The sequence below is a fragment of the Fusarium poae genome, chromosome 3, assembly GCF_019609905.1.
Source record: "Fusarium poae strain DAOMC 252244 chromosome 3, whole genome shotgun sequence".
Taxonomy (NCBI): Eukaryota; Fungi; Ascomycota; class Sordariomycetes; order Hypocreales; family Nectriaceae; genus Fusarium; species Fusarium poae.
Window position 1 is genome coordinate 7,877,734 of NC_058401.1, and position 27,911 is coordinate 7,905,644.

The 27,911-nt window shown below is 38.5% G+C and overlaps 9 protein-coding genes across 9 annotated transcripts; 5 read left to right on the forward strand and 4 right to left on the reverse strand.

The window, feature by feature from the left end:
- Positions 1–4,647: 4,647 nt before the first annotated feature.
- Positions 4,648–6,540, reverse strand: FPOAC1_010075 (uncharacterized protein; the record flags this gene model as incomplete). The annotated part of the gene is made up of 3 exons (XM_044854471.1): positions 4,648–5,634; positions 5,696–5,875; positions 5,935–6,540. 3 exons carry the CDS (start codon positions 6,538–6,540, stop codon positions 4,648–4,650), a joined length of 1,773 nt encoding a protein of 590 aa, XP_044707141.1.
- A 1,358-nt stretch (positions 6,541–7,898) lies between these two features.
- FPOAC1_010076 (uncharacterized protein) lies at positions 7,899–9,527 on the forward strand (the record flags this gene model as incomplete). The annotated part of the gene is made up of 4 exons (XM_044854472.1): positions 7,899–8,141; positions 8,188–8,306; positions 8,360–8,411; positions 8,463–9,527. The coding sequence occupies 4 exons, from the start codon at positions 7,899–7,901 to the stop codon at positions 9,525–9,527; spliced, it is 1,479 nt and encodes a 492-aa protein (XP_044707142.1).
- Positions 9,528–9,804: 277 nt separating this feature from the next.
- Positions 9,805–10,662, reverse strand: FPOAC1_010077 (uncharacterized protein; the record flags this gene model as incomplete). Its single annotated transcript, XM_044854473.1, has 1 exon — positions 9,805–10,662. The coding sequence occupies one exon, from the start codon at positions 10,660–10,662 to the stop codon at positions 9,805–9,807; it is 858 nt and encodes a 285-aa protein (XP_044707143.1).
- Positions 10,663–11,081: 419 nt separating this feature from the next.
- Positions 11,082–11,921, forward strand: FPOAC1_010078 (uncharacterized protein; the record flags this gene model as incomplete). Its single annotated transcript, XM_044854474.1, has 1 exon — positions 11,082–11,921. One exon carries the CDS (start codon positions 11,082–11,084, stop codon positions 11,919–11,921), a length of 840 nt encoding a protein of 279 aa, XP_044707144.1.
- Positions 11,922–13,858: 1,937 nt separating this feature from the next.
- On the reverse strand, positions 13,859–14,315 carry FPOAC1_010079 (uncharacterized protein; the record flags this gene model as incomplete). The annotated part of the gene is made up of 2 exons (XM_044854475.1): positions 13,859–14,151; positions 14,201–14,315. The coding sequence occupies 2 exons, from the start codon at positions 14,313–14,315 to the stop codon at positions 13,859–13,861; spliced, it is 408 nt and encodes a 135-aa protein (XP_044707145.1).
- Positions 14,316–15,355: 1,040 nt separating this feature from the next.
- FPOAC1_010080 (uncharacterized protein) lies at positions 15,356–17,400 on the forward strand (the record flags this gene model as incomplete). The annotated part of the gene is made up of 4 exons (XM_044854476.1): positions 15,356–15,548; positions 15,598–15,622; positions 15,673–16,227; positions 16,275–17,400. The coding sequence occupies 4 exons, from the start codon at positions 15,356–15,358 to the stop codon at positions 17,398–17,400; spliced, it is 1,899 nt and encodes a 632-aa protein (XP_044707146.1).
- A 516-nt stretch (positions 17,401–17,916) lies between these two features.
- FPOAC1_010081 (uncharacterized protein) lies at positions 17,917–20,808 on the forward strand (the record flags this gene model as incomplete). The annotated part of the gene is made up of 5 exons (XM_044854477.1): positions 17,917–18,218; positions 18,270–19,004; positions 19,236–19,260; positions 19,700–20,127; positions 20,181–20,808. The coding sequence occupies 5 exons, from the start codon at positions 17,917–17,919 to the stop codon at positions 20,806–20,808; spliced, it is 2,118 nt and encodes a 705-aa protein (XP_044707147.1).
- Positions 20,809–21,264: 456 nt separating this feature from the next.
- FPOAC1_010082 (uncharacterized protein) lies at positions 21,265–22,784 on the forward strand (the record flags this gene model as incomplete). Its single annotated transcript, XM_044854478.1, has 10 exons — positions 21,265–21,300; positions 21,354–21,401; positions 21,482–21,572; positions 21,631–21,672; positions 21,726–21,851; positions 21,903–21,925; positions 21,973–22,010; positions 22,061–22,198; positions 22,248–22,667; positions 22,733–22,784. 10 exons carry the CDS (start codon positions 21,265–21,267, stop codon positions 22,782–22,784), a joined length of 1,014 nt encoding a protein of 337 aa, XP_044707148.1.
- Positions 22,785–26,549: 3,765 nt separating this feature from the next.
- Positions 26,550–27,899, reverse strand: FPOAC1_010083 (uncharacterized protein; the record flags this gene model as incomplete). The annotated part of the gene is made up of 1 exon (XM_044854479.1): positions 26,550–27,899. One exon carries the CDS (start codon positions 27,897–27,899, stop codon positions 26,550–26,552), a length of 1,350 nt encoding a protein of 449 aa, XP_044707149.1.
- Between the last annotated feature and the right edge of the window lie 12 nt (positions 27,900–27,911).

Below are 27,911 nucleotides of genomic sequence, written 5' to 3' on the forward strand. Positions count from 1 at the left end.
TTATTATTTAGGCTATATATTATATCTTAATAAATTATTATTATAAAGGTCTTAAGGCTATTAAAATAAATAAAGAATTAATAAGTTATTATTCTTTATATATAATATTATATTAATCTCTATAGCTTTTATTAAAGCCTATTAAGCTTTATATTAATTAATTTAAGTAAGGCACTTAAGACTTATATATAATAAAATTCTTTTAATAGAATTTTAATATTATATTTTATTATTTTTATAAAGCCTTTCTTTTTAATTTAAGGCTTTATAAAAAGTATACTATTAATAATAAAGTAATTATAGACTATTATATATATTTAAATAAGCTATAAAGATATATTAATTATAATTAAAACTATTTAGGCTTATTATACTTTTATATTAACTATATATATTATTTACTACTTACTATAGCCTTATATTAATTTTTCTATAGTATTTATATTTAAGAAAAGTAAATATAAATATAACTTTAATTTTAATAATAAGTTTACTATTTTAATCTCTTTAGATAATAATAATTCTATTAAAATAATTATTATAAAGCTAATTAATACTTTTAATTACCCTATATACTTTATAATTATTTATTTCTTTAAGAAGGCTATTAGTAAATTAAAGAAAAATATTAAAAGCCTTAAGGGAAAAAAAGGTAAAAAGTAAAGCTAAATATAAAGGAATTACTATATATAGCTTATTTTAAAGTAGTTTAATTTTTAATTTTTTTTAAAAATATAATTTAATAATTAATAATAAACCTATATACTCTTAGTATATAATAGTATTTATAATAATAAATAAGGCTTTATAGTATATTATATATAGCCTAAGGGAAAAATTTAATTTAATTTATTTTATTTTAAAAAAATTAAAAATATAATTAGTAAATATATAAAGTTATTTAATCTCTAGATATTAAAATAATTTAAAAAGGCTATATAGATTAAAAAATTTTCTTTTTTATAATATATATCTCTATAAAACCTTTTTACTTTTTTTTATATTTTATAATAAGTAAAATTAATTACTTTTTTAAAAACTTAACTTTATTTTAAAATTAAATTAAATAGTAAAAAAATATTAATTAAATAACTATAAATAAGCTTATAATATATATTTCTATAGAGTTTTATATCTCTATATTTTATATAATATTATATTAATATATTAAGACTTAATAATCTAAAGATTTTACTTTAATTATTAATTAAGTATATATAAAAGATATAAAAGCTTTATATAACTATATATAAGAGTTTTATTTTAATAATATTCTTAGAAATAAGAATATATTATAATAATTATAGAAAAAGGCTTTATAATTATATTTATAAGGCTATAATAAATATAATAAAAGCTTAATATTCTATAATATTAAACTATAAAGTAAAAAGAAGTATAATTAGTAAAATTATATTAAATATTTAAGAATAATACCTTATTTAATATTAAGCTTTAATTATTTAATTATAATTATCTTTATATCTATATTTATTAATAAGGTATATCTCTTAATAGAGATAATATATATAAAGCTTTTAAAGCTTTATATTTATAAATATCTTTAAATAATAAAATATAATATAATATTATTAAAATAGATAGATAGTACTTAGGCTTAATTATATATAGTTAATTAATATTTATAATAAGTTAAAAGCTTAAGGTATTAAAGTATATACTTTAATTAATATTTACTTATATAGTATTATATAGCTTTATATTAATATATTAATTAATATATTTTATAGTATATTTAAGTAATATCTTAATATCTTTAAAACCTAAAGTAAAATACCTTATCTAGTTAAATTAAATTATAATAATAAAACCTTTCTTATAGCTAGTATATATTATTACTTTTTATAATTATATAATATTATATAAAGTAATATAAAATTAATTTAATTTTAAGATTACTAGATATATAGTAAAAATATATATAATAAGAGAATTAAAAGCTAATAATATTATTTAAATAAGAATAAAATAAAATATTAATATATATATACTTATATATTAATTTATATAAATATATTAACTTTATATAAAAATACTTTAATAGTATTACTATTTAAAGTAATTTTTTAATAGATTTTATTCTAAATTAAATTATTATTCTTTATCTATATATATTATTAATATATATAGAGCTCTTTAAGTTTATATTTCTTTAGAATATATATACTATTTATAAGTAGCTTAATAGGCTATATATTATTTCTAGTTAGCTTTAAGTATTATATAATTAGCCTAAGACTTAAAGAATAAAGAATTATACTTTTTTAATATTATTTTATTAATTATAGCTACTTAAAGAGCTTTTTAATAATAATCTAATTAATATTTATATATATTTACTTAAAGATATAATTATAATTTATAATTAGCTTCTTAAGGGATAGGTCTTTCTTTATAATAACCTTAAGACCTTAAAGCTCTTTATATACTTATTCTTATAGGCCTATTTAAGAGACTATATACTTAATAATTAATAATTAGCTATTAGGCTTTTTTTAATATCTATAAAAAGAATTAATTATATATAGAATTATTTAGCTATATATAATATTAATATTATATTACTTAACTAAGGGGTAAATAATAATCTTAATAATAAGATTTAAGGTTTATAATTAACTTTATATAGTATAAAAAAAGGCATTTTATATATATATTATAACTTATTTAAACCTCTATAATAGCTTTATATTTTACTTTAAGTAAATTCTAGCTTTAATAATATTCTCTTTTACCTTTTTCTTTATAACCTCTTTTTCTTTATTTACCTTTATAACCTTTTCTTTATTCTTTTCTATATTATTTAAAAATACCTTATATATAGCTAAAGTAATACTTTTTTAATTACTTTTATTTTCTTTATTTTATAATAAATACCCTTTAGCCTTTTTAATATTAATAGTTTTATATTTAATTTTCTTTTTAATATTATTCTTTTTCTTAATAAGTAATATAGCTTTTTTCTTTACTTTATTTTTCTATCTTAAAGATTATAAAGTATTATTTTCTATTTTAATTAATCTTTTTATAGATTAAATAGTATTATTCTCTTTAGAATTAATTTATTTTTAAAAATAAAAAAATATAAAATTAATAAAAGTTTTTATTTTTAAAGGAATTATAATATTAATTTCTTTAAAAAGGTCTTATAATTATACTATCTTATAGATAATATTATTAAACTCTTAAGGCCTATATAAATTTATTATAATTTAAATAAAAATAATAAGCTACTATTTAATAAAAAAGAGCTTATTTATAAAGTTTAATATAATAAATATAATTATATTATTATATAATAAGTATATAGTATTTAATATAGCTTTTATTTTATTTTTAAAAGAATAAAGTATAATATTTAAGCTAGGCTTATTATATTTTAATAATAATATATTTTTAATAATCTTCTCTTTATACTTAATTATAATATAGAACTTAATATATAATATAATTATAATTAGACTATTATAGGCTATTAATATAATACTTTATTATTAACTTTTAATAATAATATTATAAATATTAATATATATAATAGTAATTATTTAAAGTTATATAGTTAATATAATTATTATATTACCTTATATAATAAAAATTAGAATTACTTTAAGGCTTTATTTAATAAAATTAATAATCTTAAGAATAGTAAATAATTAACTATAAAATAAATAAAAATTAATTTTTATAAAATTATTAAGCTTTATATAAATATTATTATAATATTTACTATTTTTATAGTAAAATTTAATTTATTTTATAAGGTAATTAATAATAATTAATATAATTAAAGAAAAAAAGGTATAATATTATATTATATAATACTTTATAAATATATATAAAGTATTTAAGTATATATTAAATCTATAAAGTTAAGCTTTATATTTAATAATTATAGTATATTAATAATTCTTAAAAAGATATATAATTATATTAATTAAATATATATAATATTAACTAGATATATATTTAAGCTTATAATACTATATTAAGGTAAATATAATAAGGAAAATACCTTATACTTAACTTTTAGAATAGTAAGCCCTATTGTTATCTATAAATACCGTAAATTTCTACCAAGCTTACGCCCTGCTGTTAAGGGTAGAAAACATTACTGAGACTTACAAAGTATTAATAACTTCTATATATCGTCTGACTATAAGGGAGACCGTCGTTGATCAATTTAAGCCTCAGGATGATTATGAGATAGTACCTTGCCTAGAGTCTGCTACAGTGCTAATCAATTTTATAGAAGTTAACAGTGGTTATATATGAACTATTTACTACTAGCATAACCTTGATTATTAAGAGAACTTGCTCTTCGACGTCGAGCTCCCCGAGTCTGTTGAGGTCACCCCCATTCCAGTTGAAGTGCGTATGTCCCAAGGCCTGACATGAGTGTCCTGCCTCTACCCTCAAAAACACGCACGGTATGATCTTTCTCAAGTTCTACCTTTTTGTGAACCGGCCCAACAGTACTGATTTTCTCACCTGCTATTGTAAAGGCTTGGTTGTTAATCCTACATTGACAATGAAATAGACGTCAAGTTTCAAGACACCGCGCCGCCATACAAATATATTCATCCACTATGTACCTATTGTGCTAGATATCATCGACCAAATGTCCATTCACAGGAATGCCTTTACAGCATTAGCAACACCATCAACGGCCTCATAAACATGCCAATGGCCAACATTGTCGAGCACCACAAGTTGAGCACCTTGTATGCGAGACGCATAAGTCTCGCATAGAGCGACGGACGAGACCTTGTCTTCGACACCCGTGATAATGAGGGTCTTGGCTTGTACTTGCTCTACCTCGAGCTCCGTGGTGGCTCCAGCAAGTGCCCCAAGTGCTTTGGCATATGATTCAGGATCCTGACCGAGAAGACTCAGTCTAACGGCAGCGATCGCGATGGGGTTCTCCTGCTTAGAGTGCTCTGATGTTCCCGCATCCACTACAGCATCTACAACAGCTTGCATGCCCTTTGTTCTGACAACGGCCGCACGGGCATACGCGTCCTTGGATGCTGCATCTGTTAGAGGTGACGGAGGGGGCCCAGCGAGAACCAACTTGTCCACAAGTTCAGGGTTGTCTAGTGTGAATTTGAGGGCTGCTAGGCATCCAAGAGAGTGGGCAAATAGGGTGGCCGAAGTAGAAATCTTGGCCACGTTGAAGATGGATCGAATATCCGACGCAAATGACTCGATACTCAGCTTACTTAGAGGATGTGTCGGGCTAAGACCATGGCCTTCCAAGTCAAACAAGTGAAAAGAGTAATCAGACAGGGAGAGCTTAGAGATCAAAGGAGTCCAGTATTCCATAGTGCCGCCTAGACCGTGCACGAAGACAATGTGGTTACTTCCGGACCCTTGTCTCTTGTAGTTGAGTTGCTTGCCATTGATCTCGGTCAGCCCAATACCGGCGCCGAGTGTCTTGGCCAAGTTGGTGATGCGAAATGGCGAGTTGGAAGACACTCGCTCGACTGTTGGGTTGGTGGTGTCTGCTGTTCCGATCTTGTTGGATAGGGTTCCCAGTCCTGTGACCGAGACGGAAATCTCATCACCAGGCTGGAGAAAAACAGGTGGGGTTTTACCAATGCCAACGCCGGCGGGCTTTATGAAATTGTCAGCCAAGATCTAACTAATATTCGCTCAGTGGATGAGCCCAACTTACAGTACCGGTAGCAATTACATCACCAGGTTGCAATGTCTGACCCTCAGAAATAGTCTTAATCAAGGTAGGAATGGAAAAGATGAGATCTTCTGTTGTAGAGCTTTGCCTAAGCTCGCCATTGACATGGGTTTGAATCTTTAGAGTAGATGGCAGGTCATCTTTCGAGACAGCAATAGGGCCCTGAATGGAATAGTTAGACAATAAATCTCAAATGTAGGCTATGTTGCAACATAACTTACGATAGGGCAAAAGGTATCGGGTGACTTTCCAATAAAGAACTGCTTGTGATCGCGCTGGCGCTCACGTGCAGTCATGTCGTTGATGATAGTATAGCCCCAGACATGGTCCCATGCATTAGCTTCATCGACACGGTAACCTGTCTTTCCAACAATAACGCCGATTTCTCCCTCGTAATCGATAGTTTGCGAAAAGTCGATGTGAGGAAGTATAGTCTCCCCATGAGCGATAATGGATGTAGCCCTCTTTGTAAAGATGACTGGATGGCTCGGTCGGTCGGTCTTATCAGAGCTGTCATACCCGGAGCTATTGAACTCCTTGGCATGCTCCATATAATTCTTGCCTACAGCCAGAATGTCTCGGCCAGAAATGGTGGGCAGTAACTTGACGTTTTCGGCCAATAGCACGTCGCCAGTAGAGTCGAAACTGATCTGCGAGGTTCCTGCAGCAATGACTTCATAAAGGTCCGTCACTGGAGTCCCGGACGTGAAGCTCAGAGGCTGGATGGTCCCCTTGGCCAGGTCAAAATGACCAATACGAGGAACGACCAAGTCAGGATGGAGGTAAGCAACGTATTGCATTGGTGCGGAGGCAGACTGAGATCCCATTGTGGCTTCTTGTACAGACAATTCTTAGTTGTACCTAGATGAACCGTAATCAACTGAGTGAATAACAGCTCAAATAGGCATCCACCAATCTTGCTCGGAGATGTTTGACTGTTGCTGACCTTCGAATGTGGAGACAACATGATTAGTCAGTTTACTTTATCAGTCTTAGTCCTACATGTCCTACATCAACGGAACATTGTAAAGCTTATAATGAAGCACCTGCATTATAATGATCGATAATTATTATATAATTATATAGAAGAAAATTTGATAATTCGATATTAATATCTACAAGAAAATAGCTCTTAGCAAGAGGGTAATAAGGGCAGGCCATAAGGAATATTGCATTTCTGTCACTACTGGCTCTGCATGGCTGGGGTATAATGACGTGCTATGTCGCAATCCCAAGCTTGGGAATGGTTGGGTAACTTGAATAGGTACTCAACGTCCATCTCACCAGCGTCCCCCAAATTAACAGTGCAGAAATTAAGTTAGCTGTAAACAGTTATCATTACAAGCATGACTCAATATTCTATTAAAAAAGGTTCATCAATACACTTGTTACACTGTTAGTATGTAGTCGCTGAGAATAATGTCATTAGACATTTTAGATATTTATATTCAACACTTGACTGACCTTCCCGCTCTTAAACCATTGTAGTCATTATGAAATCTCTTTTGCATTATTAAGATATTTACTCTCGCTTCTTAAGTAGTGTTTCGACGCGCTATAGACTTTGCACGTTTCCGTAGGGCTGATGCTAAAGTGTCGAGTCATGAAATCCATTGACCAAGCACTGTGGCCAAATAAACTGAGTCGTCAGAGCAAAAGCAGATGCCGACCTTCAAAGCGCTTGGCTTGATATGGAATGAATCCAGATGCCGCAATATCAACCCTGCAATAGATAGAGGCCAAGCACAGCATACTGGGTCTCAGTCACGTCAACACAGCCCACCAACCAGAAGCCTTGTTATTGTATAATTTCATACTAATGCTAGTACATAATCTATGCAGTAGCATTCGTTAATGTTGATCAGAGTGACTTTAGTTAGACATAGATAAGGAGAGGGCTTGACGCCATTTATGTGCAGAATGAGTCGTGTGGCGGTGGGATTCTGATTGGCCACCTGCTATAATACTACTCAAGTATGCACCTATTTCACAGCGATTACGGACAACAGAGCGGCTTCTCCCCGATGTTATTGCTCCATCTAGCAGAGCGCAATGATGAAACGGAGAGAACGCAATTGACCACTATAATAAAATACCCCGCATAAATATAACCTTAAAAGAAGCTGGAGATCAACGAAATACTTGCCATAGTCTCTTTGCATCTTATGCTTCTACTCAAAGCATAATGGCAGCAAACCCAAAGAAACTCTCGGCCGAAAGGGTCAGAGATGTGAGCGACCACGCTGTCTCGTCCGACTCAGAGACATCAGCTTTGGCCGTGCTGCAAGAGAACCCCAAGAGGAGCTGGAAGTCATATCTGTGGGACACATTCGACAAGTCCCCCGAGGAACGCAGATTTCTCTTCAAGCTTGACCTTGCTCTTATGACATTGGCCTCACTGGGATACTTTATCAAGTATCTGGATCAGGTAGGTTTGCGCTTCTTTAGTAATTGTGTTGATTCTAACATGACAGGTCAATGTCAACAATGCTTTTGTGTCTGGGATGAAGGAGGATATGGGACTCTGGGGGAACGAGTTGAATTATATGCAGGCATGCTGGACCGTTGGATATGTCATCGGTGAGATCCCGAGGTAAGACCCTTCCTATTACTTGCAATTATGAGCACTTGCTAACATTAATTTAGCAACATGCTACTGACGCGTATCCGACCCAGCATCTGGATTCCTGCCTGCGAGGTATGATTTTTTCGATCTTTCATGGCGACTCAAACTGACAAATGAGCCCAGGTAACCTGGTCTGTTCTCACCATTCTTCTCACACAATGCACAAACGCCACGCAGCTCTACGTCCTTCGCTTCTTTATCGGCCTTGCCGAAAGCACATTCTATCCGGGAATGCAATACATCGTTGGTTCTTGGTACCGAAAGGATGAGCTTGCCAAGCGTTCGTGTCTATTCCATGCTATGGGCAACGTAGGATCCATGGTCTCGGGTTACTTGATGGCTGGCTCGCACAACCTCGACGGTGTGCACGGGTACCACGGTTGGCAGTGGTTGTTTATCACCAACACCGTTGTGTCCCTACCTATTGCCATCTCCGGTTTTTTCTTCCTACCCGACGTACCTGAAATCACCAAGGCGTGGTACTTTACCCCAGAGGAAATTGCGCTTGCAAAACGACGCATGGAACTTGAGGGTAGAGCAAAGAGGGCACCATACACAAAAGCCAAGTTCAAAAAGATCTTTACCAGCTGGCATATCTACGCGCTAGTGTCGCTATACATCCTGTTCAACAATGGTAACGGCGGCAACTCGCAGCCTGCATTCGCCCTGTGGCTAAAGTCCGAAGGCTATCCGATCAGAGAGGTTAATATTTACCCAACAATTGTCGATGTCATCAGCGTCGTTACAACACTGATCTACGCGTGGACATCGGATAGTCTATTTCGTGGTGCCCGCTGGCCAGCTATTGTATTTTCCGGTCTGGTCAAGATTGTGGCGTACATTGGACTCACGGTATGGAAAGTTCCCACCGCCTTTACATGGGTATGCTTTATGCTGTGCGGCTTTGGCGGTGGCATCAGCGGGTTGACCTTTGCTTGGGCGCATGAGATATGCAGTGACGACAACGAGGAACGGGCTCTCGTTACAGGCGCGATGAACCAAATGGCGTATGTTTTCCAAGCTTGGTTGCCATTGGTTATATGGCAACAGGTTGAGGCACCTAGCTATCCCAAGGGATATCCTACTATGGTCGCTATGGCAGTCGCATTGATTGCAAATGCTTTTGTAATCCGGGTATTGCATAAGAAACAGATTGCCGGAGGGCGGCATGCTTTAGCAGTAGCTTAAAGTAGACATTGGTAACGAAAGTCACGCGGCGACTACAAGGGATAATGTCGCCCTGTTCCAGGCCCGCAGAACAGCTTGGTGACCAATGGTCATTCATGTTTAGGGAAGACACCGGGAGGCATATGAATCTATTTTCGGGGTGGTGGGATAGCAAGTGGTAGACAGTAACTAGAAATAGAACAATAAGATTACTTCCCAATAAATTCCTCTGGAATTAACAGAACGACATATCCTTTCTACATCTATAGATTTTCCCTTTTGTCCCAGGCGTACTAAGTCAAATCACAAGCTTCCGAAGGGCGTTGGCAGCCTCTTCAACAGAAGTGTAATCCAGGTTCCAAAGCCCACGGATGATATGTTTTGCCGGGTTGTCCTCGCTCAGATGCGGATACGCCCCATGCATAAGCTTCTCCTGCAACTCCTCAATTTCGATCTCGCCATATGGTAGTGCCCACTCCGTGATCTCGCAAATACCGGTCCCAAGGGCAAATAACTCTTTCTCGAACCTGCTTCTTTCAGGACCTGGAGGATCCGTTGAAGGAATCCAGTAGCGAGGCTCGCAAGCAAATAAGATGTCTGGGTAGACACCTTGAAGACTGGAGCCGGCAAAATCGCTCAGTTTAATATGGTGGTTATCAAAGAGGAGGATATTCCGCGTTGAGATGTCGCCCCAGATCACGCCTCGGCTGTGAATATACTGTAGAGTCTCCGCAAGGTCGAGAGCTATGCTTAGACGTTGTGCCATAGGCAATGCATCGCCCTTGAGGATACGCTGGCGAAGGTTGCCATAGGGAGCTCTCTCAAGTTTCAATGCCCAGGCTTTTCTCTCACTTTTGGGCGAAGGGACTGATTCTTCACCTTCAGCAGCGGGAAGATACGCAACGCCATATGATTTGAGAATGTGTTTATGCGAGCCCAAAGCATCATAAATGGCAGCTTCGCGTTCAAACGTCTCATCGGTGTCCTCAGCAAGGGCTGCATGGTCGTACATTTCCCCATCTAGCCAGAAGCCGATAGCTTTGATAGCAACTTGAGGTTCGGTCCTGTCAGCATAAATGATACTGAGGGCTGTCCGGCCCAAGGGTTCGAGCCTTGCATTAATTGCTGGGCCGGCATCTCGATCACTCATCCGCATGTTGATTAGGATAAATCGGCGGGACTTTTTGACGGAACTGTACGTAACTTTGAAAGGCGTCAAAGTGGACGTCATCTGATCCTTTGAACATCAATATGTTGGGTTAAAACAAGCGGGGTAGCCCAGATAAAGTCAACCCCGCAGTGCTGAATACTTGAGCATGGGGTATCGAGAAGCAAGAAACTACAAAATGAAGATGCAATTTGATGGTTTTAACATTCAAAGTATGCAGCTTACCCACCGCACAGCTTTGTCACAAAAAGTAGGGCTCATAGAGCAATTTTATTCCCACGCAACATAAACTATTAAATAGCCGACTTCTCCCTGTAGGAAAACTAAACAACGAAGACGAATATCTTCTGAAAATTCATCAATTCACAACTTGAGCTATCAGCAAGTCACTTACTTTTACATGAAAAATGGCTACTACTGCAGTGCCACCAACCTTGGTCGCATCCCTTCCAGACCTGCTGGCCTTCATCTCCTCGATTCCTCAGTCTAGCACACTCTATCTGGACCTTGAGGGTAAGGACCTCAGTCGAAACGGAACCCTTACCATCATAACCATACTCATCCATCCTACAAGAGCAACAAGCCTGATCGACGTCCAGACTCTGGGACATTCCGCTTTCACTACGCCCGGTGCTAATGGAAAGACCCTGAAAGCGATCCTTGAAGATCCCTGTATTCCCAAACGTCTCTGGGATGTGCGGAATGACGCTGACGCTCTCTGGTCCCACCACCAGGTCCGCCTCGCAGGCGTCATGGACATACAGCTCCTCGAGAATGCGACCCGCATAGGCGACAGGACCTATGTTCGCGGTCTTGACATATGCGTCGATAAGGATCTGAGGCTCGAGATCTTCAAGTATCAGCGTTGGACTAGAATCAAGAGGGAGGTAAGGGATCTCATGCACAAAGACATCTTCTCCCATCGTCCCTTGGACGCCAAAACAATTCAGTACTGCGTCAATGATGTTGTACACCTTCCTGCACTGTACAATACCTACACAAAGCGCATCAATAGAGCGTGGATGAAAAAGGTCACAGACGAGAGCACCCGCCGCGTAGAAGACGCCTGCGGGCCTTCATACGAGCCTCAGTCCGAGACAAAGAGGTTGGGGCCTTGGGGGTTGGCGTCAGGCAAGAAATTGTTGTCAATTGACGACTACGAATGGTCTGACCAGTTGGAGGAAGATGAAATGCAACAGGGCCTGCTGGGACGCGATATGGACGAGGAAAGCTGCTGGTACCCCTAGTTGGTATCATAACGAATCTTTCACGACGGAAGTAGTTTGAAGGTCATGTGACTTGATTACTTGTTTTGGCTTCGTGCTTCTTTGTCTAGCTTTTATAGATGATAAGTTACGCCTGTGTTAGAAGACCTAGTCTTGAGAGAAGACTTGACTTAATAATATGTTAAAAACTTGATCTCTGTAGACAAACTAACCTTTATTGAGAACCCGAGAAGACGGAAGCTTAGGCCGTCTAAAAAATTAAATACATCGGGCTATAAATGTTTGGGATTTCTAAATCCAGAGTCTTTAAACCATGCGAATTCTTATTCCCCCGATCATGGAATGGACATGATCTGCGGCCTTTCATGCGTGCAATCAACTGTATCTCACCGGGGCTTCTCATATGAATATTTATGAAGGTCAACGCAGACTTCGTTTAACTTTATTTAAACTGTTATAATAACCGATACATTGCAATCTGTTTATTTAATTTAATTTTTATAATAGCTTAAGCTTTTATTTTCTTAGTTTCTTTAAGGTTATTAATAAAGATTAATTTATTTAAATAGATTAAATTTTTAATAAAATATTAAATTAAGGTTTTTTTTAAGATTTTAAGTTTTTTAATATAAATATAATTTATATAATATAAACTTTATAATATTAATAATTTATAAAAAAAGCTTTTATTAAGCTATATAAATAATAATAATTTTTTTTTTATAATCTTAATTAATTATTTAAAATAATTATTTATTATTTAATTAATTTATAATATTAATTTAAATTAAATTAATTAATTTTAGTTTTTTATTAAATATAATTAATAATCTTTATAAGTCTTATATAATATAATATTAATTATTATTAAAAAAAAACTATTAATAAGAATATTTATTTTATAATTTTTTAATTTAAAAATATTAAATTAATAATTAAAAAATATAAAAATATTAATAAGATTAATATATTATAAAAAAAAACTATTAAATTATATATATTTATAAAGCTTAATAGCCTTATTAAAATTAAATTAATAGCTTTTATATATAATTTATATTTTATTTATATATATAATTTTATTAAAATAAAAAAAAAGCTAAAAAAATTAAAAAAATTAAAAAAGAAATTAATAAAAAGGCTAAAAGATAATTTATTAAAAATAAAAAAGATATTTATAAAGAAAATTAATTAAACTTTTAAATAAAAACTATATAAGGCCTAGTTTAAATAGTTAAAAAAGTAAATAGTAATTATTAATAAGATTTTCTAGTTATAGCTAAGGAAAAGTATTATATAGATTATATTAATTATAGCCTAAGATTATAAATATATAACTATTAAAAAAAGTTAAATAATAAAGCCTAAAGCTAAAGGCTATCTTAGTATAAATAATCTAGTTAATTAACCTTTAAATTCTGCTCCCGTTGTAAGAGATTCGTGATGTTATTAACTGGGGATTGCGATCTGTACCTAAAAATCTATGGAACTTCTTTTGAACTTGTAGAAACCAACCTACAGCCTTAACCCAAGTACTTCATCCCAAATAGAGCTACCTGTCTTGGATCACGAAACATCTGGTATTCCTTTCAACTTCAACGTCGCCAAAAATTCATGTTGTGAAGGTCTATATACCTAGTCGCCATTATGGCAAGAACGATCTTTAAGCTGCGTTCTGACTTCTGGAATATTTGGAAGACAACGGCCGTGGACGTTATTCTCTTCAGGGAAATAGTTTGTCTGTGACTTCATATATATATTCTCAATTGTATAGAGCAAGGGGTAAGCGCTCAAACAAGTAGAGTACAAAGTTTATAGTAATTGAAAATAATCTCTAGAATGGGACGGATAGTTGAATTGAAAAGAAAACAAAGAACAGTTCCTAAAGTAGCCCTCCAGTATTGGGAAATAGATGATGTTGAATATCCAAATCCAAAAGATCTCATAACCCTTTCTCCTTAACCACTAGCCTTGTAGCAAAGGCACTGGCTGCAACCAAATGGCCTCTTGCTTTGCGTGTATCTGAACACACAATTCCCGCTTGCATTGACCTTGCATTGCTTGTTCCCAGGGCATTGCGATTGGTAGCAGTTTTTCTTAGGTCGACTCCTGGTATAGCACTTAACAGCTCGGGAGTCGAGCTCTGCCAACACAGCGGTGCCATCATTGCCTGCGAAGCCTGCCTCGGCATCATCGTCTTCCTCGTCGTCGTTCTCGCGCTGGACGAGTTGAGGTGGCTGCGCTTCGGAACCTGCTGGTGTTAGTCTTGTGATATTCGTATGGTGATTTGGACCACGTACTATCCGGCTGGGCAACTTCAATACCAGAGTTCTCGGTGGATCGTGCGCCTACAAGAGCAGCCTGAGCTGCTCCTGAAAGGCTGATCAGAAAGACAATGTTGCGGAGAGGATGCATATTGGATAAATATTGTATGAGGATTGAATGAGGCTTGAGTGTTTGAATCTCAAAATCACTGCACTTATGGTGAAATAACGGCACCTTTTATATGTATGACTTCTTCAACGACCTTGCGTATCTTCTGCGCCATGACCTCGCTCCCTAAACCAGCAACTGCAGTTTTCCTAGAAAGAGAGTTGGTCCGGTGACTGAATACAGTAAACGGGCTGGGATTATCTCACGGCAGTTCATACATGTAAGACAGCGGAGATGGACAAAGGTGGTATTATACGACACAAGAATACGCCCTATCCCTTGATAGTAACATTAGCTACAACTGGATAACAGTAGAATGGTAGATTTTATATTGTGCTATAGCATTCAGTGTCGTTTTATTAATGAAGTATTTTGAAGCGTTGTAGAGATTTAGGAATGTAAAAGAATTAATAGCTATAATAGTAAAGACTAGGGCGACCTCCATAATGAATATTATCTCTCTCTTGTCTTTTTGGATATTCAATCTAATGAATTCTCAACTGTATCCAACTATAGGTATGCAGCATGGCTGCGGCGTATACAGGCGTATCCGAGCGTATATGGAGTATACGATACCGCCAATGAGGATCTAGATCGGCATTTGCAGCGTATTTAATCCCTGTCTGCTCAGCTGACATCTTACTGAATATGTGATTTATTGCTTCAGCTTACTGTATTGCCAATATACTTCCCTGAAAAAGACAAAAAGAAAGCCGGCAGTTACTGAAAGTAGGCAAGTTCACCGTGAAGATCTTTATATCCGTTAAACTCTCCTGTGATCAGCATTTCTTGTGTATGGAATGATATTGCACAGTGGTTAGTGGTTAGAGGGATTTTATACGCTACTAACCCTCAGCCTTCGCTAGGCAGTAGCCATTCTTTCTCGTGCATGGCCCCACTGTGATATTGTTATTACCTCCGAGCCGCCCCAAGTCAGCAGAGCCAAAGCCAACAATTCGGAGATCAGTCTTTCTTTTTCATCTTGAAAAAATACGATCGACATTACAGCAAACCTGGCCACGATGTCCACGATGTCCAAAGTTGACCGAAATCAGCTGCTCGGGAGACTCTGTCCTGGTGATCTATCAGAAAGTCGGCGCAATCATCTCAAGCGTGTTCAAATCCCAGGATCATGCCAATGGCTTCTCGACGACCCAAGAATCAAAGAATGGCTACGCAGTCAACGTCCGCCCCTTTTATGGCTCCATGGACCATGTGAGTGTCATATGAACCTCAGAACTTACTCTAGCTAATGTCGTTTCAGCTGCGACTGGTAAAACGTTCCTATGGTTAGTTGATCCTCAAGATGCCGAGGATCACTTGTTAATCACAAATGCAGCTCCCGCCTCGCAGATCACGTGCACGAAACACAAGAAGCGGAAGGTAATGCGGTTGCTTGTGTCGAATTCCAACAGAACCATGTACAGAATAATCTCGCCGACTTTGGCCATGCTTTGACATCTGTTCTGAGACAGCTGGTATCACAGCTGCCCAACACATCAGGTGTTCTGGAACAACTAGTGAATATGGCTGACATTCCCTATCCTGACGACCATGACTTCTATCAACTTCTCCACCTTGTCGCGTCAGAATTTGCCAAGGTTCTTATCATCTTCGATGGCGCCAACAGCGTCACCGCGTCGGCTTTGGAGGATTTGATGCTTGCCATAACTCCGAGTGGTTCCGATCAAGTCTTTTGGGTTCTATTCTCTAGCCGAAATGCGCCCCCTGCTGGTTTCTCAGCGTCGCATCAAGTTCTTGATATCCCTTCTAGAGCACATGACATGGACGTGGACATGTACATCATTCAAACACTCCGAGACATTTCAGCCAAAGACTTATCCCTACGCCGAGGGGAATTGATCTACGATCTGGTACAAGTCTTTGATGGCCTGTGAGTATTTTGTATAACACATGTATAGAGATGTTAACTCTCAGTAGATTTCTTCCTATCCCGGCTTGGCCTATCGAAATGCCTGCATCAGAGCTCCTTGCAAGTCTTGGTCAGCTTCTGACTGCTTCCAGAGAGGCATCTGCCTCAGATAAGACAGACGTAATATGCAAAGGGGTTGCAATACAGATGTTCGCTTCGCAGTGGGCAGATATGGTTTTATGCGTTTTATACCATTTGACTAAAGCCTCTGAAGCTGGCTACATCTTCACGATGCCAATGGCACTCCAAGCCTTGGAAGAATGGCAGATCAAGAATGGTGATAAAGATTTCACAGCTACAGAAGTTTTTCAAGGTTGCCGAGGCCTTGTATACTATGGTGAAGACGATGAGTCTATGCGGGTTGTATCACCACTTTTCGGCAATTACTTGAAACGTACAATCTTCACTCTCGACTACGAGAAGCGAAGTATCACCGCCTTTATGCGATATCTATCATCCGACATCTTCGTCCAAGGTGCCTGTACCTCATCTGCCGCTCTGAAAGAACGCCTGCAACAGAACAGATATCTTTGGTATGCCGCCAGGATGTTAAGCCCCAGTTTAGCAACAACTACCCCAGAAACGTTTGTTGAAGACTTTCTGCGCCTTTCGTCCCGAAGAGGGTCTATTGAGTCATATCTGCAAGCAGCTGAAGCATGTCCGTTCCAGAGCGAGGCCAGCTATGACGAATTCGAACAAGATGAAGAGCGATGGAGATGCTTCACTCCTGGGTATAGTCCGCTGCACCTTGCTGCGCATCTAGCAGCTCCGAAACTGCTGATCGAAACGCTAGTAGCTCGCGGGGATGACCTGGAGGCGCAGGACAGTGACGGACGAACGGCCCTGCATCTGGCTGCAGAGATTGAAAACGAAAATCCTACACTCCAAGCTCTTGTCGAGGCTGGCAGCAATGTGCTGGCTGAGGACAATTTAGGCAACACACCTTTATCTATTGCAGTTGTTGACGGAAGCCTTGATTCTGTCGAGACACTACTGAGTCATGGGGCTGATGCCAGTACTCTTGATGAAGACACTCTTGAGCAATGTGTGCAGGAGAAGCCAGAAATCGCGGATTATCTAAGGGAGCTTGGCATTGATGTACCAGCCGAGCATGAGAGCGATGGAGAGGATTAAGCCCTTGGTGTATTCAAAGTCGCCCATTCACCTAATTAGTTAATGTGAGAGATAGTACGTACTGGACTGGACACATCATGGAAATTCTAACATGTTTACTCATGTTGCATTGCAATGGCGTCGACTTTTTTACTGTGGTGGTTTAGTATCTACCTTTGACTCTAAACAGAAGTGGCCTGCGACATTGCTACGAACAGATGGGTTTTCCTGATGTTCTTATATCTATGAAATCTTTTCTCCAGTTCCTTGATACGCCCCCACCCTTTCAGGTCTACAGCGGATTAACCACGTTCTTGTTTCCCACTAATGTAGATGCCAAGGACTCACAGGAGGGGCGAGAAAAACTAGAGGCCTTAGACGGCGTCGGCTGATGCTGAATTCCACAGCAAGTCAGACCTATCCGGATAAATATTCGGGGCGCTCTTGTACTAAAAGTGAAAATACCCCCAACTAAACTTGAAGCATAACCAACACCAGTCACCGCCGATTGCTTATTTGACCTTTTTTTGGTTCGCTATGGCTCGAGGTTACGTGCGAGCATCACTAACAACCTACCGCCAGGTCGCAACAGGTCCCCGAACCATCCCATTGACTGACCCACGAGGTGTTCACCTGCCGAGACAAATCTCCATTGGGCCTGTGCACGTTTTCTCAAGAGATACGGACTCTGTCATTTTTGTGCCTGATTGTCGATTCTGGGATGACAGGGAAATTGACGGGCCGGATGCCCCGTGGCGAGACGATCCAGAGGCTTGGGATTGCTTCAAGACTTTGTTCGCTTATGACCTGATTGGTAAAGAGCATCCAAGAATAGTCCCGTAAGTCTTTCTGAATCCTTCATGCTAGAAGTCTCCTTATCGGACATACAGGCTACTCAGTCGAGACGCTTGGACAGGGCTTCCTATACTCCGAAAACCATCTTATGGCTCACTTTTCAATTTCTTTGAGGAATACACGTCCAAACTGTACACTATCAGAGCTGAAGCCCCATCTCCTAACGATCGCATCAAGCCGGAGTTTCTGCCTCTTGCCTACCAATGGAGCTTGCAGTTGCTTTCGGCCCTTGTGTTAATACACTCTCATAACATAGCTTATGGTGAATTTCTCGAGGAGAGCTGTTGGTTATCCGCAGAGTCCCTAGACATATCGCTAGCAGGCTTCATAGCTTCAGAGTTTCGTGATCCATCAACAGGCGGGTTGTGTGCTGGTGGATTCCTCACCGACGATGAATTTTCGCCAAGGTCACTCCCACTATCGCGGATGGTGCGGGATCCAACACTTGGGACTGATATGTTCATGTTTGGTAAACTGATATACGGTATCATGACATCTTATGTGCCAGGTGAAGGAATGGGTCACGGTCTCGGAGAAACTGCACGTTTGATGAGAGACCGAGACTGGATGCCTGATCTTGAGGATGAGTTTATGGGAAAGATTGTCCACAAATGTTGGCGCTTTGAATATGATACAGTTCAAGATTTACAACGCGAGGTTCAAGCTCTTGTTGAGTCTTGTGGATGGTTGGTCAAGGGGGATAAGCTTGAGGAATTAGACATAGACTATCTTAAAACCCTCCTCCAAGGCAGTCTTACTGATAGTAAATAGTAAGTAGACTTTTACTTTGCATACCTAGATCCGTCATCAATTTATTATCGCAGCACCTTTCGACTAGTTATTGTCTAGCCCATCCATTCTTCGTTCGTATTAGCTCCAGTTAGTCTGCGGCTAATATTTTCAGCCGCTCGTTGCATTCTGCGCCTTCGCCACCAGACCATCGTTTAACACGTTTGACAGGAGGGCAAAAGTGGTAACTCGATCGCAAGCTAATTTCCTAGCATGGAAATGGCTACCGGAAACGATGTACGTATCTCTATTCAATGACCATTTCAAGATCCTCTTACCCTCTTTTTCCAGCGCCCCTCCGAGGAGAGACGGAGGACGCTAGAGCTTATTTTTTGAAACTACATACCAGATGGCGGAGGCTGAATTAAGTGTAATATTTAGTCTCCTTGACTGCCAATCATAGAATCAAGGTATGAGATATAAGTTATTCGATAAGAGATGTGGCTTGCGCTGGGCTTGCGCTGGGCTTGCGCTAGGCTGGCCGAGCCCCAAATCGTCTCCAGCCCTAAGCGTTCTTGTCATGGGATTTTGTCTTACCGTGGTTTACCATCACTTAAGTATTCATGGCATTCCAACTGCGTCGTAAATTTCCTTCTTCGTACATCTTTTTCCTTTCTTGATTCTTTCCTCTTAACCCTTCTACCTTTCACCCGCTTTGGCAGTTATCATGTATCAGGCATTGCTTCTCAGAGAGATCCTCTTTCTTGGAACTACGGTTTTCGCCGTCAGCGCTCTGGTAACAGGGCACGCTGGGAGACAGCTGATGCCGAGTATGCCGGAAATCACGTCTGACCCCATGGACTTTCTGGATCAAATACAGCTACTCCAGAGACGTGAGCTTCAAGAACGACAAGAGGTTTCTTCTCCATTTGACGTGACCGTCACCAGCGCACCTGATGCGACTTGTGGCTACCTTTCAGCAGAGATCGGTGTACCAATTACTTGCACAAATAAAGAAGTGTGCGCATGGGCTCTTGTTCAAAAGGACGCGGGCGTTATCAAATGCGGAACAGAGATAAAGGTCAACTGCTACGAGTCTTCCAAGGCAGTCGATCCCACGCTCTGCAACGATGTCTGCCAGAGCGATACGATGAATCTTTTGTGGTAAGCTCAATGCTCCAGAATGATTGACCTCATTGACTGACACTCTTTCGTAGTACTGACTCTGACATGCCATACTGCCGAACTTACGCTTTCCCGAACGGTATACGAGACTACAGATGTGCATCCTCATCTTTGACAACGGAGCAGAGCGCCGAGCACACCTTCTATGGTCAGAAAAACCCCAATTTCAAGACGAGAGTTGGCAATGCTGCGGTTGCAACAACAGACTCAGAAGAAGCGGCGGATAAAACAGCGACTGAGCCCGAAGAACCCGCCACGATCACGAAAGTAGCTGAATCTACAAAATCAGCTTCAAACGATGGCAATGCCAAGAGTAGCCCGACGCCCATTGGAGCCATCGTGGGAGGAGTTGTCGGTGGTGTTGCTCTTATCGGTCTGGTCATGCTGGGTATCTTTTTCATTCTCCGAAGAAAGAGAAACAAGACTGTGGCTACTCAAGGACCTATCAATCCACCAGTCATGAATTTTATTCCACAGAATATGGGCCCGAGTATGCTTGACTCAAAGATGGTCGCTTCGCCTCATACTCAGCCGGAGTCTGCTATCTCTCCGCTACAGTCAGATGGCAGACAGTCCGTGTTTGGGCCGCCGCCTGTTTATGAAGCACCAGGGCACGAGTCACAGGTCCATGAGATGGGGGATTCAAGCGAGAGGAGGTGAATATTGGTTTTGTAAGGTTGTTATAAGTATTTTACTATAAAAATTGTATGATGAATTTTATTTGGAAACAGCATGCTGCAATAAAAGCTTGGTTTAAAACCAGGATGGATAGACACTTCCAGGGCCTTTGCGGAACTATTGGTTCGCACACGGGTGGCAGGGAACATGGCCAAATTATCCAACCACTTGTAACAATGGCGCTGCATGGGTCTTGGCAGTGGGACTGTTGGTTCATGACATGGGCTGCGCCGGGGAGATGCATCGGGAATAAGCTCCTCAACAGGCCAAAACTGCATGAACCGACCGGAGGTCTTTTCCTACGTCCTTCCCAACGTGAACCAGCTCCCGTAGGATCTTGGGTCACCTGATTATGCGTAGTGAAATACCTCTTCCCCTCTCGAGTTTGATTTCTTTAACTTGATCATAGTTGTCGCTATTAATTGACAATAGGGTATCATGACTGCACAGGTTGAACAAGCACACGAGCCGCTGGTATGTAACGCCATTCTAAACTACATCATAACAGTATGCTAATTTGTGAGCAGGCCGCCGACGTTTTTGACGATGCCGACACAGACTCTACCTTTTCGGGCGTAAGTTATTCATAGCGCTGAGTCCCGGTCTCATGTGACTCTGGTCGGTTCCAATTGAGTAGTAAGCTAAACGGCCGCAGTCTGACCTTGAAAGCTTGGAGTCACTCCGTTCAAGCGTCTTGCAGTACCAAGAGGAGAATGGCCGTACATATCACGCTATGAGCTCTGGGAGTAAGTATTTACCTACGAGGTGGGAAAATCAAGAGATACAAGCTGACAAATTAACCAGAATATAACTTTCCTAATGATGAATCCGAAAGTGATCGACTTGGTATGTCCACAAGATCAAGTGAAGGTAAAACCATCGCTGACAAGACGACACAGATTTGCAGCACAATCTTTGGCTTTTGACGCTTCACGGTGAACTCGGTCTTAACCCCAAGATCAAAGGGTCCGCCAAGCGGGTTCTTGACGCTGGTACTGGTACTGGCCTTTGGGCTATCGAATACGGTTAGTTCACTCAACATTGACAAATAAAGACACAACTGATCATGTTGCCAGCTGATGATCATCCGGAAGCCAAGGTAGAAATAACCCCGTGTTGTGGTTTATACATGACTAAATGAATTAGGTGATCGGTGTTGACCTTAGTCCTATTCAACCGAATATGTAATGTGCCCATCCACCGTTCATACTGCCACATACTGACAGATCGTAAGGGTGCCGCCCAATTGCATTTTCGAAATCGATGACCTTGAGAAAGAATGGACCTGGACTGAGCCATTCGACTTCATCTTCGCCCGTACCATGACAGGGTCTTTCGCCAACACCGAGAAGTTCATCAAAAACAGTTACGAGTACGTCATGGTTCGTTTAGGTATCAATTTCCCTAACAATATCAACTAGAAACCTCGAGCCGGGTGGTTACCTCGAAATGCAAGACCTTACCTACCCCATCGCCTGTGACGACGGAACTCTCCTACCAGATAGCGCCCTTGTCCGTTCCGGCAAGCTGAGCATCGAAGCCAGCGCTAAAGCCGGACGCGCCATCAACCTCGCGCCACAGTACAAGGAGTTCTTTGAGAAAGCCGGCTTCGTTGACGTTGTCGAGAAGAAGTACAAGTGGCCCATCAACGAGTGGCCAAAGGACAGGCACCACAAGGAGCTTGGGAAATGGTCTTATGCTAACATGAACAACGGACTCGAGGGTCTCTTGCTTGCGCTGTTCACAAGGTTCCTGGGATGGAGCGCTGATGAAGTCATGGTTCTTTGCTCGGCCATGAGGAAACAGATCCGAGACCGAAATGTTCATGCTTATATCCCAATGTGAGTGGTCACTGAAATTCTGTCCGTATTGTTGGTGAATAGATTTACTGATTGAGCACTATTAGTTACGTTGTATATGGCAGGAAGCCCGAAACGGAGTCTCCTTCGAAGGAGTGATAGATTTGACAAAATCGTAAACTGTGTTGTTTCACCGAGGATCAATGTTTTATGTATGAGTTGGTTGTTTTCTTGTCATATTGTTGAAGAAGTTGTAACGTACATGATAAGCGGGTGCAACAGACAAGCGAGTGCAACACAACATCACAACATCTCAGATAGAAATAGCAATAAAAACACAACAGACTATTAATTAAGTAAAATTAATCGCTATATTCTTCCATAGACATAGCGACAAGTATCTGACAGGTCCTTGCATTATGTCCTGTCTTGCCGCACGCTCCACAGCGCCTTTCCTTCATTCGCGGAGGCCCTCCTTGACCACCACTTCTCGATGGTCCAGCCACCGCCTGCGCATCAACATCCGTTTGATCAATTACTTGCCTTCCTTCCTCTACTGTCATCACCCCTCCTTTCTGTAGCCGGGTTCTTTTTGCCCTCCGCCGCCGGCTTAGTATCTTATTTGCCTGTTCAAGATCTTGGACCCTGGCCTCTAATAAGGCAACCTTATGCATAACTATCTTTGTTCCCTTGGAAGAAGACCTCAATGCTTCTAGAATTGACTCTGGAGAGCTACTTTTATGCCTTTTGATTCTCTTTTCAAGATATTCAAGCTGAGAGTCGGCTTCAAGGATAGTCTTTGGGGTCTTTGAGACCCAAGGGGTCGAGGGGCTAACTACCTCCTCCACAGGCGTTGGAGTCCGCAGCTGCACATCGAGCTTCGAGATTACACTTTCTGGGTCGAGAGGAGCAAGTCCGGCTCCTCTAAAGGCTGCTTTAATATTTTTCTCTGTCATTGTGGCCTGGTAGGCGGTGTAAAAAGCCGGCAAGAACTCGGTTTTGGAAATGTGGGTTACGGAGCATCTGATCAAATGCTCGATTTCTCGCCCGTAAGCCTTCTTAAGCAGGCCAAAGCACCCGACATCAAGAGGCTGCAGCAGATGAGACGAATGAGGCGGTATACAAAGCGTGATGATTTTATTTGCCTTGCAATATCTCTCAAAGTCGACCGAGTGGTGACTTTGGTGTCCGTCGAGGATCAGGAGACGATAGCGATTCTTTGATTGCTTGGTAGTACACCGGTCGAAGTGCTTTAGCCACTCGAGGCCTATCTCGTTATCTGTCCAGCCATTAGGACTCGTCGCAATAGCCCAATCGCCCGGGAGGTTGCTTTCTCGGTACCAGTGGGCGAGGTGATATTGGCCCGCACCTATGATGAACGGCGGGATCGCTTGGCCCTCGGCATTGATCGCCTGAATGACTGTAATCCATTCCCGGTTTCCAGGCTGCACTGATTTTGGTCTTCCACGCCTTTCAGCACCTGTGACGACCATTCCGCTCGCAATAACGCCCATCATAAAGCCAGTCTCGTCAAAGTTATAGATTTCATCAGGTCGGATGCCATACTTCGCAATTACATTTGCTACGAGCCTAAACCAGTTGCGAATAATGGTCGGATCTTCACATTTGGCTCTCTGGTAGTCATATTTACGGGGGAAATGCGTCTTGAGGTCTTTGTGTCGCTTGACGAAGTTAGAGGCCCAGCGCTTGCCGACAGGCGGCGTCTCGCGGTCGGCGAGCAATCGGTTAGCCATCTCCTCAACACAACGCAGTCGCGGGGGAAACCCTCGCGAATCCAGATCGAGAATGAACTGAACTATGATCTGTTCTTCTAGATCAGATAGTTTGCGTGATTTTGGGATAGAATCACGCGTAGAAAGGATACCCTTCTGTCGGCGATATAAAGTCCAATAACGGACCTGGTAGATGCCTGCGGCGCGTCGGAGACTTAATTTTGGGTCATTTTGAAGGGCACGAAGTGCAAGAAGAATCCTAGCCTCAATATTTGGGTCTGGCATATTTGGTGGTTGAAAATTAATTGATTAAGTTGAGAAGATGTAAATTGCGGGATTTTTTGTTGCACTCGCTTGTCTGTTGCACCCGCTTATCATGTACGTTATAATAATAATATTAATATATTAAAAAGTAAAATATTTTAAATAAAGTTATTTTTTAATCTTTAAAATAATCTTTAGAATAATCTTTAATAAAAAGAATAAATTATTAATAACTTATAAGGTATTTAATAAAAATAATATTATTAAAAAGTTTATTAAATTAGAATTTATTATATTAAAAATCCTATAAAGTTAAAAGAGGAAGTTTCTAGAGAGAAAAGGAAAAAGCTTATAATTAATACTATAACTTTTAATATAATAGCTTATAGTATTTAATATCTTATTTATAGATTATATAATTAGATATTTAGGACATAAGAAGTTAAGAACCCTTAGCTTAAAGAATAAGCTATTTTTTACTTTTCTTACTATTGCAGTCTTAATAACTCTAGTATACTATATCTTCTATATTAATAAGCTTAAAGAAGATTACTAAGGAGAGTTAATTAAGTATAAAGATTTCTTTATTACTTTTCTTAAGTAATTTTTAAAGTATAAATCTTAAAGTATATATTTAAAATTAATTTATAAAAAGATATAATTTTTAAATTTAAATATTAATATAAATCTTATTTAAAGATATATATTATAATTTATAAAATTAAAATTATAATAATTATTATAAAAACTTTTATTTTTTTTTAAAAATTAATTATTAAATATTTTCTTATTAATATTAATATTAATATTAATATTAATAAAATTATATAATTATATAATTATATAATTATTATATAAAATAATAAACTTTAAAATCTTTATTAATTTTAATTATATATTAAATTAAAAAATTATTTATAAAAGTTTAATTTTTATAATTAATTTTATTTTAAAAAAAAGAAATTAATTAAAAAAATTTAAAGCCTTTAATAACTTTTTAAATAATCTTTTTTTTAATATTTAAAATTAATATATTATTAATATAAATAAGAATTAAATTATTATTTTTATTTTTTTTTAATTATAAGGCTTTTAATTATATAATTAATTATTAAATTAATAAATTAAAATTTAAATCTTTATTAGTTATATAAAAAGAAAAAAAGCTTTAAAGGCTTTTTATAAAATAAAATATAATAATAATATTAATATATTAAAAAATAAAATATTTTAAATAAAATTACTTTTTAATTTTTAAAATAATTTTTAAAATAATTTTTAATAAAAAGAATAAATTATTAATAATTTATAAAGTATTTAATAAAAATAATATTATTAAAAAATTTATTAAATTAGAATTTATTATATTAAAAATCTTATAAAATTAAAAAAAAAAAAATTTTTAAAAAAAAGAAAAAAGCTTATAATTAATACTATAGCTTTTAATATAATAAAATTTAATATAATAAATCTCTTTATTATATTAAAGGGAATATAAGTTTTTTTACTTTTATTAATACTTATTTAACTTTTACTAATAGCCTATTATAGTTTAATTGTCGTGGCTGTCTTTTCTCTGTTTATGGCCCATCCTGGCCTCGTGTTTAACTGTCCGCCAAAGGTGTATTACTCAGTTGCGACTGGGGCCGATGTTTCGGATGATTCTGCTTATCATTCTAAAGTGGCCTAACCTGTTAGTGAAGTTTTACATTGATGACAGATTGCTATTCTGTACAGGTCATTATTGTGGATGGAAGAAACCAAGTATTCAAGTTTTGCAGAGCTTGTCGAGGTCCAGTAGATAAAACTAGTCTCAAGTGTGGCTCAAGAAGCATAAACTGGCCTACCATTTCCGTCTCTTTTGATTCTCGGGGCCAAATTCCCTGGTGCCCATCCTAGACTAGACTAACTTGCACAGTTCGATCCATTACACCAGCTCAATTGTCTTTTGTTGAATGTCTTTCATCCACCAATCCCGAAATGGAAGACATGAGAATCCAACCCTTTGATACTCCTCAACGCTTCCTCTTGAGCGACCAGTTGGTTCTAGAATGAGTGCGCAACCTATTACTCCTTCTGTACGAACATATCGAGGAAGATAGGCGGTCCCTAGTAGTATGCATGCATATACGTCATGCCAATTTGAACCCGAATCCATGAAAGCAGCGCGTGTGAAACTCGCCTGCATCTTTGTCGACTCAAACCCAGCTGCCCGGTCCGAATAAGGGCTGAGTCCCAGGTCTAAGGCACTCAAGACTCTAAACGCACTTGTTACTCTAAGTCGCGCTTTGACAATCTGTCCAGAAGTATCCACTCCTGTCGACTCGACTTCCCAGTCTTCCATCTTTAGCAGAAGCTCCCAAGTATCCAGCGATGAAACAAATCGCACAGGTCCTCTACTTGTAGCCCAAGACCAAGATGGCAACATTAGCTGCAAGTCCTTTCTCGTTCCAGATATATTAGTAAGACCCGGGGTACCCTCAATCATATCGTCTTCGACTAGCCAAGCCAATCCTTCTGGGACGGCCGACTCCCATAATCCCGCTCCATATCTCTGAGGGATATATTTTTGAATGAGAGACGCAACTCCAGATAAAGCAGGGAGTCTATCGCCCACAAAAGTGAATTTGGCAGCCGTATAGCCCTCGATAAAACTATACCACTCGCGTATCACTTGACTGGCTCCCTCGCCGTTCCTTTGCAAATATCTAAATATTGGCATAAAATCTGAAACCTCCTCATGAACCATACCGTTATGTGCATCCTTTAGACGTGACCCCATGGGATCGATCTCTGTAGCTCGACACTCTTGACATTCCCACAAGACCATGTTAGTTGCAAAGTGCACAACTCGTGCCGATAAGATTCGCTCTTGAATAGCCCAGCCTCTTTCATATAAAGGAACATCCCTGATCTCTGTGGTCCAAGTCGGGAGTATTGGGAGAATAGAGATGTCTCTGGTTTTGCCTGGAGTCATTTCCCTTCGGAGGATAACAGGCTTTGGATCAAATGCCAAGGCAGGACGTGATAGAAACAGTCCGCAGGCCGAAGATGTAGCGCCAGTGGCTGCAATTGTGACAACTGCATTTTGGTAATAGTATCCGAAACGAGTGGCCTCACGCGACCAATCCTGTTGGTGGATTGTATCATGAGGTCCTTCGCTTTGCAAGATACATAGTGCGTCAACCCATAGGTATTTGAAGCCCAGTTTGCGGGTAAAGATGATCGCATCGCGTATAGTTTGTGGGAGTCGAGAGAAAGGTAAAGCCACAAGCATTTGTTGCAGATT